The 12,751-nt window shown below is 42.0% G+C and overlaps 1 protein-coding gene across 1 annotated transcript in view; it reads right to left on the reverse strand.

Moving 5' to 3' along the window:
• The window catches only part of LOC307027925 (olfactory receptor 4B13-like), a gene marked incomplete at its 5' end in the record, with an annotated part of 66,331 nt that extends 54,142 nt beyond the window's left edge, over positions 1-12,189 (reverse strand). Inside the window, one exon of the mRNA XM_079662619.1 lies at positions 11,920-12,189. Coding sequence (XP_079518745.1) covers positions 11,920-12,189 — 270 coding nt within the window. The remainder of the gene's footprint in view (positions 1-11,919) is intronic.
• Positions 12,190-12,751: the final 562 nt, after the last annotated feature.

Raw genomic sequence — 12,751 nt, forward strand, 5'->3', positions numbered from 1 at the left:
GGAACCCTAAGCTCCGCCTTCATTTTTTTAAATTTAAATTAGCATAATATTCAAAACAGTTAAATATTGACTTACATTTCAATTTTTAGTTTTTCAACACCAAACTTCGTATACAGCATTGGTGGAGGGTCAGACACATTATCGTAGAAAATGAGCATGTTAGGACGATAAATATTGCCGCCTTCAATCAAAACGTACTCGCAAAAAGGCGGGACTTAGAAAGAAATGCTCATAACTCATCAACAATGTATCCAAACATCACATATTTTGGTAGATAGGTTCAGTCTGCCTTGGGGAATAGGCACACCAAAGCATTTTCATTTTGGACTATAGTGGGCGCCAAAAACACCATCGATTTATAACTCAAGAGCGGATGGACTCATTTATTTATTTATTTTTTACACATACTCTCGGGGTGGATCTGTTGGTCCTGGCACCAGGGGGAGGGACAACTGATTTAGTATAAATAGTTGCTAAAAATGTACCTGCATTTACTAAATGTCAGCTAAAAGAGCAGTGCAATTAAAAACCTGTATAGATATTAACAGTACTGAATGTCAACTTATTAAAAAAAAAACATAACAATTATTATTTACAATGGACTACGCGTAGCTAACAGACAAGCATTTTCATTTTGGACTATAGGGGGCGCCAAAAACACCACCAATTTATAACTCAAGAGCGGATGGACTAATTTTTTTTATTTTGTTTTTACAAATACTCTCAGGGTGACTATGAACTCAGATTTAAAGTGTCGCAACAAATTCAGAATGTGGGCGTGGCCTATACATTTTTTTGAAATTGCGATAACATAAAATGAGCTTCGGACGCAAAACTTGGGACACACGTCAGAGCCCACGACCTTTTCAAGAATGTAAAAAAAAATGTAATTTTTCAAAAAGACTGCTCACTAGCGCCCCCTATTGTGTGGTAGTCACATATAGTTTCTCAGAACTTCATGCATTTTGGCACAGACATTCCTCATGGAATTGCGGACATATTTGTAAATAGATTCCATTAGCCCCGCCCTTCAGGAAGTCGGCCATTTTGAAAAATGTGCGTTTTTCATTAATTTTAAGCACATTCTTGCGAACTCCTCCTAGGGGAATGATCGTAAAAATTCCAGTCCAGGACAAGTTCATCCCCTATCCAATATGATGCTAAATTGAGAAGAAATTATTTGATAGCTCAATCGTGGAGGTCGTAAGCTAACAGCGAATACACCATTTTTGACGATGTACATGTCGCAAATTACTCCAAACTACTCGCATATAGTTTTTCCTATATTCACGAAACGCTGTATACATATTGCTATTATGATTGCACACATATTTCATATTGCCTTCCATTAGCCCCGCCCCCCAGGAAGTAGGCCATTTTGAAAAAATTACGTTTTTCATGCATTTTAAGCACATTCTTGCGAACTCCTCCTAGGAGAATGATCGGAAAAATTCCAATCCAGGACAAGTTCAGCCCATATCCAATGTGATGCTAAATTGCGATGGAATAATCGATCGCTCAAACGATGAGCTCGTAAGCGAACGGAGAATATTCCATTTTTGACTATTTACATGTCACAAATTACTACAAACTACTCGCATATGGTTTTTCCGATATTCACGAAAAGCTGTATACACATTGCTATTATAATTTCATACATATTTCAAATTGCTTTTCATTAGCCCGCCCCCCAGAAAGTTGGCCATTTTGAAAAATGTGCGTTTTTCATGCATTTTAAGCACATTCTTGCGAACTCCTCATAGGGAAATTTTGAAAAAAAATTCCTATCCAGCACAAATTCAGCCCATATCCAATGTCATGCTAAATTGCGAAGAAAATAGTTGCTAGCTCAATCGGGGAGGTCGTAAGCTAACAGCGAATACACCATTTTTGACGATTTACATGCCAAAAATTACTCCAAACTACTCGCACATAGGTTTTACAATATTCAGGAAAAGCGGTATACACATTGCTCTTATGAATCTGGACATATTTCAAATTGCCTTCCATTAGCCCCGCCCCCCAAAAACTTGGCAATTTTCAAATATGTGCATTTCTCATGCATCTTAAGCACATTTTTGCAAACTTCTCCTAGGGAAATGTTCGGAAAAATTCCAATCCAGGACAAGTTAAGCGCATATACAATGTCATGCTACATTGAGATGGAATAGTCCTTCGCTCAAACGGGGAGCTCATAGGCTAACGGAGAATGTTCAATTTTTTACCATTTATGTGTCAGATAACCTACTGACACCTGCCTGTCTGCCTGCCACATCAACTCTCACACACACACAAACACCACCACACCTACACAGTGTACAACTAACACAAAGAGCTCCTAAAGCATATACTAAATATCAGGGTACAGCCCTTGTATATTTTATTATGTGAAGCACTATATGGTTTCATGAAAAATATCTACTGTTTATTTGTAGATATCTCCTAAAGCCTACGAATAAATTGTGAAATGTAGGCCTGTTACATATATTATTGAGCGATATATATTATACACACTGTTCTGCTTTCTGCACTGACCTCAGTAGCTGTTCTCACTGTAAACAACACCTCACAATGAAAGCATAACCTAACATCCAGGGGAGATGTGATTAGTGAGTAAACAAACAAACGGTAAAGGGCAGAAAGTCTGATGCACATTTGATCATCTTGAATAACTTATAATCACAACGGGAACAGTTTGCAGAGCTGTGCTTCGTTGACATAAGTCCAGCCATGCGTCACGCCTCTTTTAAACATCACTGTTGGCTGAAATAGTCTCCGGAGAATACATCAGTGTACCCTCGGTTATAGCTCCTCCAGAGAGACTCCTCTCTCCTCTACATCTTTGTACCCTCGGTTATAGCTCCTCCAGAGAGACTCTTCTCTCCTCTAAATCAGTGTATCCTCGGTTACGGCACCTCCAGACAGCCTCCTCGAAAATCGATCCTCGACGAGCCTTTAGAGAAATTTGTTTTCCTTCGAGATGGCGCGCCGACATCCGTTTCCGGGACAGATATTGTTCTAAACTGTATTAAAGTAAACATGTATTATTTTAAACTGTATTGAAGTAAACATGTATTATTGGGGACTGTTTTCAAGTAGTCCTATATATATATAACCTTCTCACTCACACTTACTGACCTAGATACCAGCACACACACATATTCTTTTCAAGGTCCTTTCTGGGCACCAATATATCTGTGTACAATGTTTGATTGTCTGGGAAAAAATAGTTTGTGTGAAATATTCCTTGGGAAAGTAAAGGAGTGAATTCAGATGCAAGATAAAAGATTGACTCTGTCCTTGGGTAGTTCCGAAGCTCTCACGCTCTGTTCAGAAGTAAAATACTTTTTCCCAGAACTCTGATCCGCTTAGGAGTGAAATCGACTGCCTCCAAATCTGTCTATGTATACTGATGTTTATTCATGCACGGGGCCCCCTGTTTATGACTGGCTGGTCCCGATATCTGTATCGCACGGCAGTAGAGCGGGGAGCCCGGAGTGCTCTGTTACAGGGCACTCTGTATTTCGTATTGTTTTTTTTTACCATTAAAATCAGATTATTGTTATAACTTTTATGCCGGTGTTTTGAACTCCTTCTTCTTATTAATGTGACCAGGCTCATCTAACGGACGGCGCGGAGCAGAGGTGGGCTTTAAGCCACCACCACTGTGGTGTTTGCTCCAACAGTCGCTGCCGGAGGACCTGGGAGTCTGGGACGCGAAAATGATAGAAATCACAAACGGCTCATTTCGGTAGACTCGCGCGCGTCTGCTTGGCGCCGGGACGACAGGCTGCCCTCCCCGACAGGCGCACGGACGCGAGGGCCCGCTCATCACTGTGCGCACATGTGCGACCGCAGTTTTAATATTAATGTTAATTCTTGATGAAAGGTTACTAAATATTTTTTTCTTAATGTTCTAAAATAGTTTGGGCCCCCGTGGTGAGGGTGTTTGGGGTGGCCGATAGGGTGGCCAGGAGTCAGCTGGGGGTGGCCGTAGCCACTACCAGCCACCCCCCAGCTCCGCCACTGTTTATGAGTCAGGAAAGAATGCATAAGACAGGGGATTCAGTTGCTATTTTGTTCAATGATTCCCTTCAATGCAAGTAGACATCTTATGGAAACTTTGCTTCTTTTGAATATGTGGCCCTTCAGCTGAAATGCTCCTCTTGAGCTATGTTCCTAAATATCTATAGAACACCCAAATACTGTGCAATTTGTTTTGATGACTTTACTGAACTACTGTATAGTGTGTATTAACTTTGACCGTCTAGTCATTGTTGGTGATCAGTGGCGAACCGTGTCTATCACAACTGGACCTTCTGTAGACACACCGCCGCCGCCCCGCCCACCCCCTGGCATTATAAGGTCTTTTCAATTAATTTTCAGTCCAAACGTACGCTCTCATTTAGTACAACGGCCAGGGCATTCGATCAAGGATGTAGAATACCTTGGTTGAAGGATATTCTACCCAGAGAACAAGATCTGATTGGTTGCTTTCTTTTCTAACACAAAACCACTGAAATGCGTAGTGCATGGTCCGAGAAGGACAAACATAATTTATTCATTTTATATACATTTTATTTATATAAAATCTATTTTTTGTTTGTTTTATCTGAGTGTTCCAGGGTATTCTCTGAATACCTTGAAGGCCCTGACGGTTTGCCACTGTTGGTGATTTTTACATCCGATAGACAGACCCGGCCATTCATGACGAACGCCTGGAGAGGGTGCTGGACGTCCTCGCCAGTCGCAACCTCACGCTAAATGGGGAAAAGTGCACCTTCGCCGTTCCAGCCATCGAGTTTTTGGGGATCGAGATATAGAGACAATGGTGAAGGAGTGCACGGCCTGCCTGGTCAGTGGCAAAACTGGCCCGGAACCCCTATCGCCCCCATTGCCCCTGCAGCCCTTGCAGTTGGCGCGCCTTGGGAGCATATCCAGATGGACATCTGTGGGAAGCTCCATGGCGTCCCACACCACCCTCGCTTCCTCCTGGAGGCCTACGAGCTCCATTCAAAATGGCCAGAGGTGGTCGCCACGGGGTCCGTAACGGCTCGGGTGGTCACATACTTTCTCTCCTCTCTGTTTGCTCGGTGGGGCAGTCCTAACAGCATCACTACAGATAACGGCCCACAATTTGTCTCAGCTTTCTACCACCCGCAAGCAAATGGGGGTTGGAAAGGTTCAACCAAACCCTAAAGAACGGGGTCAGAGCACACCTGGCAGATGGTCTTCCGTTCTCAGCCGCGCTGCTCCGCACCCTGCTTCACTGACGCCGCATCCAACTACCGGCAGCTCCCCAGCCCTCTTGATGATGGGCCGTGAGCTGCAGCTCCCTTTGGATCGGCTAAGGGCCTCAAAGGCCGTCACGCCAGCAGCAGCACCCTGCCAGAGCGCCAGGGTCGCAGAGGCTCACCGTCACATGAGGCAGCGGTTCGTCAAGAGACGGAGGGTGAGAGCGCATCCCTTCACAGTGGGGGACTGGGTCAGGATTCACCCTCCTAACCGGGACCACAAGCTGCTATCCTTCTGGACGGTGCCGATGTAGGTCACCGCTCAACCGGGGTCAGCCACCTTTCGTCTGGCCGACGGATCACGGTGGCACACAAGCTGGCTTCTGAAGGTGGCACCGCCCCCCATTGTGGACCCAGGGCCTGGGGGGAGGACTTTGCTTTTCCCTGATGAGCAGTTGCGGGGTCCAGCCGGGTTCCCGACTGAGCCGGTTGAGCCAGTGGTTCATCCTGAAGCTCGTCCAGCCCGTGTGCGGGTCAGACCAAGATACTTGGAAGACTATATTGTGACTCTCTGGGGTAATGGTTTTTCATACCACTGCTACGCTGACGACACCCAACTAATTCTGTCCTTTCCCCGCTCAGAGACCCAAGTCGTCGCACGCATCTCTGCTTGCCCAGCAGACATCTCTCGGTGGATGTCTGCTCATCACCTCAAGCTCAACCTTGACAAGACTGAACTGCTTTTCCTTCCGGGAAAAGATTGTCCCACTCTTGACCTAACAATCAACATCGGCACCTCTGTTGTTTCCCCGACTCAGACTGCAAGGAATCTGGGTTTGATCCTAGATAACAAACTGTCCTTCACTGCAAACATTGCTGCTACAACCCGCTGCTGCAGATATACGCTTTACAACATCAGGAGGATACGTCCCCAGCTGACCCAGAAATCAGCTCAGGTTCTGGTCCAGGCTCTCGTCATCTCACGCCTAGACTACTGTAACTCCCTCCTGGCTGGTCTACCTGCATGTGCCATCCGACCTCTGCAGCTCATCCAGAATGCAGCAGCTCGTCTGGTCTTCAACCTTCCAAAATTCTCCCACACCACGCCGCTCCTCCGTCCCTTCACTGGCTTCCGGTAACTGCTAGAATCCACTTCAAGACACTGGTACTTGCGCACCATGCTGTGAATGGATCTGGCCCTTCCTACATCCAGGACATGGTTAAACCGTACACCCCAGCACGTGCACTCCGCTCTGCATCGGCCAAACAGCTCGCTGCACCCGCACTGCGAGGGGGACCCAAGTTCCCATCAGCAAAAACACGTGGGGGGTAAATGCTATGTATGCGTCACATCAGGTGTGACTGTGCCTTTAAGATGGCACCGGGAGTTTGGGGATGTGTGAACTGGATACAGTTAGTTGTTTATGTGAAGCCATGGCAGCTGGTTCAATAAATGTTCAACTCAAAAGTCGTAGTCCATAGTCTTATTAAACACAACAACAAGTTCAAAAAGTGGTAACCACAAAATGGTATTTAACTGAAAACACAAGGGAAATGTTTATTTATTATTGGAGATCATTGATAGACATGCACCCCTGCGTAAATTTAGAGTAAAGGGACGAGACAATCCTTGGTTTTCTGCTGAACTGTCTAGTCTCCTTCATGAAAGAAACAAGGCCTGGGCAAAGGCTAGGCAATCAGGCTCAGAGGTAGAATGGCTGTGTTTTAGGCAGCTAAGAAATAGCTTCACTTCACATGTTAAAAGTGCTAAGTCAAAGTACTATTTGTCAGTTACCACAGAAAACCTAAATAATCCTCGGAAATTTTGGAAAGCCATAAAATCGATATCCACCGGTGAGATCCGTAATGACCTACCTCCGTGCCTTACCACAGCATCTGGCTCTATATCGGACAGGGCCACGTTAAATTGCTTTAATAAACATTTTGTGTCCTGTTTGACTCTGCTTCTGTGAACACCTCAATTCGTGACTCTGAACAATGTGGTCTGGAAAACCCTTTCAGTTTTACTCCTTTTACTGTTAATGTTGTTCATGAAGCCTTAACCAAGCTAGATCCTAAGAAACCGGCTGGCCCGGACAACGTAGAACCTTTCTTTTTAAAGATAGCTGCAGATTTTATTGCTCCTCCTCTCACTACTCTTTTTAACCTCTCCCTCAGCACAAATGCAATTGCAAAATTATGGAAGTCAGCTTATGTCTTGCCTTTACTAAAAGGAGGGGAGGCAACTATTTTAAATAACTATAGGCCAATCTCTAAATGGTCAGTTCTGGTGAAGGTGCTAGAACGCCTAGTGAGTGAACAAGTAAAGGAGTTTTTATGTAAAAATAATATCCTGTCCAAACATCAGTCAGGTTTCAGAAAGCAACATAGCACCATCACTGCCACAATGAAAGTGGTGAATGACATTACGAGTATTTTAGATAATAAGCAGAATTGTGCAGCTCTATTTATTGACCTTTCCAAAGCGTTTGATACCGTCGATCATCGCATCGTAAAGCAGAGGCTACTCAGTATTGGCATATCCAGCTATGCAGTGGGGTGGTTTGTGAACTACCTCTCTGAAAGGTCCCAATATGTTCAGTTTGATTTGCTGTCTTCTGAGTGGTTAAACATTGCTAATGGTGTTCCTCAAGGTTCTGTTTTAGGTCCACTTTTATTCTCCATATATATTGACAGTTTAGGTGAAAATGTGGATGAAGCTACTTTACATTTTTATGCGGACGATACCGTTATGTACTGTGCATGTCCCTCCATTAAGGAGGCTGGTGTTAAATTACAGGCTGTTTTTAACATTATTCAGTCTAAGCTCGCTGAGCTTAAGCTTCTTTTAAATGTTGATAAAACCAAGGTAATGCTCTTTTCTAAAGCTAAAAAGACACCAGAGCCTGTTTTAGATATTGTTACTATGCAAGGACAAGTACTTGAAGTGGTTACCTGTTATAAATACCTTGGCTTGATGATTGTCTTACTTTTAAACTTAATGTCAATAACCTGCTTAAAAAACTGAGGGTTAGACTAGGTTTCTTTTTCCGAAACAAGTCCTGTTTCTCGCTTGAGGCCAGGAAAAGGCTAGTCACTGTGACCTTTTTACCTAAGGTGATTTGTTGTATATGAATGCATCTGCCTATTGCCTGAACAAGTTAGATGCCGCCTATCACAGCGCACTGAGATTTGTCACAAATTGTAAAGCACTTACACATCACTGTACCCTGTATGCCAAGGCAGGTTTGCCATCAATTACTGTAAAGAGGCTCAGTCATTGGTACACGTTTATTTATAAAGCTTTGTTGGGTAAACTCCCGTATTATATCTGCTCTCTGATAACACAGAGAGTTGCAAGCAGCTATTGTCTGAGATCGCATGATGTAGTATTGTTAGATGTACCAAGAGCAAGGAGTGTCTTAGGTAAGACAGATTTTATGTGCGCAGCTCCACTTGCTTGGAACAATCTTCAGCAAGAATTGAAACTGAGTGTTTTTAAAGCTAAATGAAATGCTCGTTGATACTATGGGCACTTATAAATGTCTATAACTATGTAAATGTATCCTGTAAATATAATGTATGATGTCCTTTATTGTTTTATGTTTCATGTGGAACTTATATGCTGCAGGTCTCCCTTGAAAAAGAGATCTATGATCTCAAGGGTCATCCGGGAGGGACTCGGAGTTGAACCGCTCCTCCTTCGCGTCGAAAGGAGCCAGTTGAGGTGGTTCGGGCACCTAGTTAGGATGCCACCTGCGCGCCTCCCTAGGGAGGTGTTCCAGGCACGTCCAGCTGGGAAGAGACCAAGGGGTAGACCTAGAACCAGATGGAGGGATTATATCTCTTCGCTGGCCTGGGAGCGCCTTGGGATCCCCCAGTCAGAGCTGGTTGATGTGGCCAGGGAAAGAAAGTTTGGGGCTCTCTGCTGGATCTGCTACCTCCGCGACCCGACCACGGATAAGCGGGAGAAGATGGATGGATGGATGATCTCAAGGGACCAATCTGATTAAACAAAGGTTTGAAATTAAATGAAATTATTCAGAATTATTCTTCCAAACTTGCCCTCACTAACATCTCTGTAAATGAGCTGGTAGATCATTTTAACTAAAACATTTTAAATGTTATAAATGCCAGGTGTCCTGGAAGAAAATATCTCCATGGAGAAAGGCCATGACCGTGAGAACAGAAAAAAGTGTCAAATAGCTGAACGAAAGTGGCGAAAAATAAATCTCTAGGTTTATTTTGAAATCTATAAAGAGAGACTTGGCTTTTATAATTAGGAATTGAAAAATGCACGACAGTCTTTCTTATCCGACATCATTGACAAAATGCTCCCTTTTCCTTCAAAGCATTCCAGTTACTGCATGGGTGCATAGATCCACCAAAGTAACATAATGAGGTAGATCCTTTTTTTCTGAGTTGCTGCTGGAAATGCTGTTGTTTATTTAATACGGACAATGAAGTAACATTGATTAGATTAAAATCTACTGCAAAGTTTGCCACTTTTTTTGTTTTCATGTCCCCAGAGCAGCTTCAGATGGACTAATTGCCCCTTTTGCAGTAACTATTCAACTAATAATAACTAACCTAACTGTAACTTGCATGGGAAATTGTGACAACGTTCACATTCAAAGCGAGGAGGACTTCCTCTTCTTTGGTGACGTGATGTCCGAAGAGATTGGTTGACATATGGGAGCTCGGTAACTTTACTCAAATTGTATGCCTTGTTTTTTTTCTTTGAACTTCTTGCATGTTAGTTCCCTTCTACAGAATAACTTATGACCCTAACATATGATATGATATGTACATATATAGATATGTTAATAGTTATGCATCCTGTAGATAAAGGCTGACAGGACACACTGAACTCGTCATCAATGCAAATTCAGAAGGTTGTGTGAAAAGATAATACGGTTATTAAAAGAAAGTATGTAATATAACTAGAATAGACCTACTGTAATTCTCTTTTTTGTTTACTTCAGTCCCTCAGCCTGTTGCCTGAGGCTGGTGGCACACATTGATGATATGACTTCAAAGAGAAAGTCATTCTTTTTAGGGACAGAACCTGAAGTTAAAGCCACCTTCTGAAGCGGATCGTTAATTCCTGTACACATAAAGCCCCCTTAAAGTTCAACTCTGTCAATCCTCAACAGTCTACACAAATGCAGTGTGGGCAGCACCTTATTGTTTTACTTATGTCTTAGTCAAGGCTCATGTTTTATATGTTTCAAGTTTCACATTTCGGCTTTAAACTTTCTGATTTCAGCTTATATCACATTTTATTTGTACCAAGTTTTGTAAATTATGTTTTCAGATTTTCGGTTTTATTTGATTTATTTTCAGATACATTTTGAACACACACTGTAACTATAACCATTATTACATAGCATCAAACACAGGTTTAACACTAATGTTTTTCTTAAGAAAAAAACCTATTGAGGACCAACTCAACATCTCTGGGAACGACTCAATGACAACCAGCTGGTGCAGAGGACTCACTCCATTTTCAAAAACGTATTAGCTTTACTGCCCTAGTCTTAAGACACTCATCACATAGAAACCATATATATGTATGATGGGAATAATGATTGGAGGAAAAGGGAGAAACTATATTCCGATTAAATTATGGATATGTTCTTGAGCAACACTGAGCCCACACACTGATCTGAGAATAACAATATTGTGCAACTACTCAAAAGAAACACACCTGTGTGAAACGAATCATATGTTTTATGATAAAATACAGATGTATTGAAATCCAAACTATTAAAATATAGTAAATGTGAGATACATTAGCAGGATCATTTAAGATATGATTGTAGTGATAAAGATAACTTATGGTTGGCCTGCTTCACACGCGTAAGAGAAAGATAGGCTGTCCCCTCTAAACTACTTTCTTTCACTCTCTAAGTACTGAGTTGGGCTTTATACTCTGCACATGTTACATTATCTAAAGATTAACAGTTCTGTTAGACATATTGGGGTTTTCTGCACACATTTGTATATACAAACTGAACTTTCCTTTATGAACAGCTCATGACTTTAATCCAACAACTGATCCTCTACCACACAGAGCACTTTTAATTATTTGTCTTATTTGTGTCAATTTGAAACCATACATCAGAGGATTGATAATTGGAGGAACAATGATAAACTGCATTGCCATAAAATTCTGGGCACTTTGTGGCAGTCCTTTTGAGCCAAATCGCATATACAACAAATCAAAAAGCAAAGAAACAACACCCACTGCTAAACAGAATAAATGTGGTACACATGTCTGCATAAATGTACTCCAGTTCTCTTTGGAGGCTTTGCATGTTCTGATCAGATGTATATAAGACCAACCAACTAACATGAAATGACAGAAATAAAATGTATAATTCAAAGCTGGAATAACAATGTTTGCAATGGAGGCAGAGCAAGCTAGATTAGCAACTAAAAAATTAACACAGTAGATTTTCGGTATTTTTGAGCCACATATCCTTGATGTTGATGTTGTTATTGTGCTCATGAACAACATGTAAAAAGGAACCAGCCAGGCAAAAAACACAAGGACACCAACTTTCTGTTTAGTCATGAAAGAGTGGTACACCAGAGGTCGACATATAGCCACATACCTGTCGTAGGCCATCAGCACGAGAAAAGAGAAATCTGCAGCAGCTGAAGAGTGCAACACAAAACCCTGCAGAAGACATCCAGCATATGAAATAACATGAGTGGTAGACAGAAGATCAATCAGGAACTTTGGGTAAAAGCCTGCTGTCCCATAAAGTCCATTTATACACAGATTACACAGGAAGATATACATGGGCTCGTGAAGCTTTTTGTGCACAATGATGGTCACAATAATGGTCAAATTTACCAGCCAAATCACAAAGTAACACAGCAAAGTGAGAGCAAAAAGAACAACTCTGTAGTTTGTCGTCCCACTTAACCCTGACAGAGTAAACATAGTAACTACTGAAACATTATTCATCATCAAAACTTAATTTCTATTGTTATTTTAGATTACATTTTAACATTACATTACATTTGAGTAAGCTAACGCTTTATCCAAAGTTACAATAAGTGCAATAAACCATAAATATTCAGAAGAAAAGTGCAGATATATTTGCTTCAAACAAGCCAGACCATTGAAGTATTGATGCATTAGTTACACTCTTTAGTGCCCCTTTTGTTCCACGCTGCAAACATCAGAAATTGCATTTGCACGACCTTAATGATGGGAGATACAAAGGTGCTTTCTGTTCTGTGTCCAATCATTGCTTTACATACCGTGCTGGCAGTTGTTCATTTGCTCCCATGGCATTAGCCTGCAATGACATTGGTACCATGTGACTTCAAACTGAGATGTGTCGGTGTAGTCCTTGTATCAAAACAAAAAAACAAGTCGCCAATGCTCTTTTTTAATAGCCAACCAAAGCCCTGTTGGATTGAATTACATAATTTAAGGTTAATATTATACATGGACCCTGCACATACACATTATTTCTTTGAAAAAATAGTTTGCAGCA

The sequence above is a fragment of the Notothenia rossii genome (assembly GCF_949606895.1).
Source record: "Notothenia rossii genome assembly, chromosome: 2".
Taxonomy (NCBI): domain Eukaryota; kingdom Metazoa; phylum Chordata; class Actinopteri; order Perciformes; family Nototheniidae; genus Notothenia; species Notothenia rossii.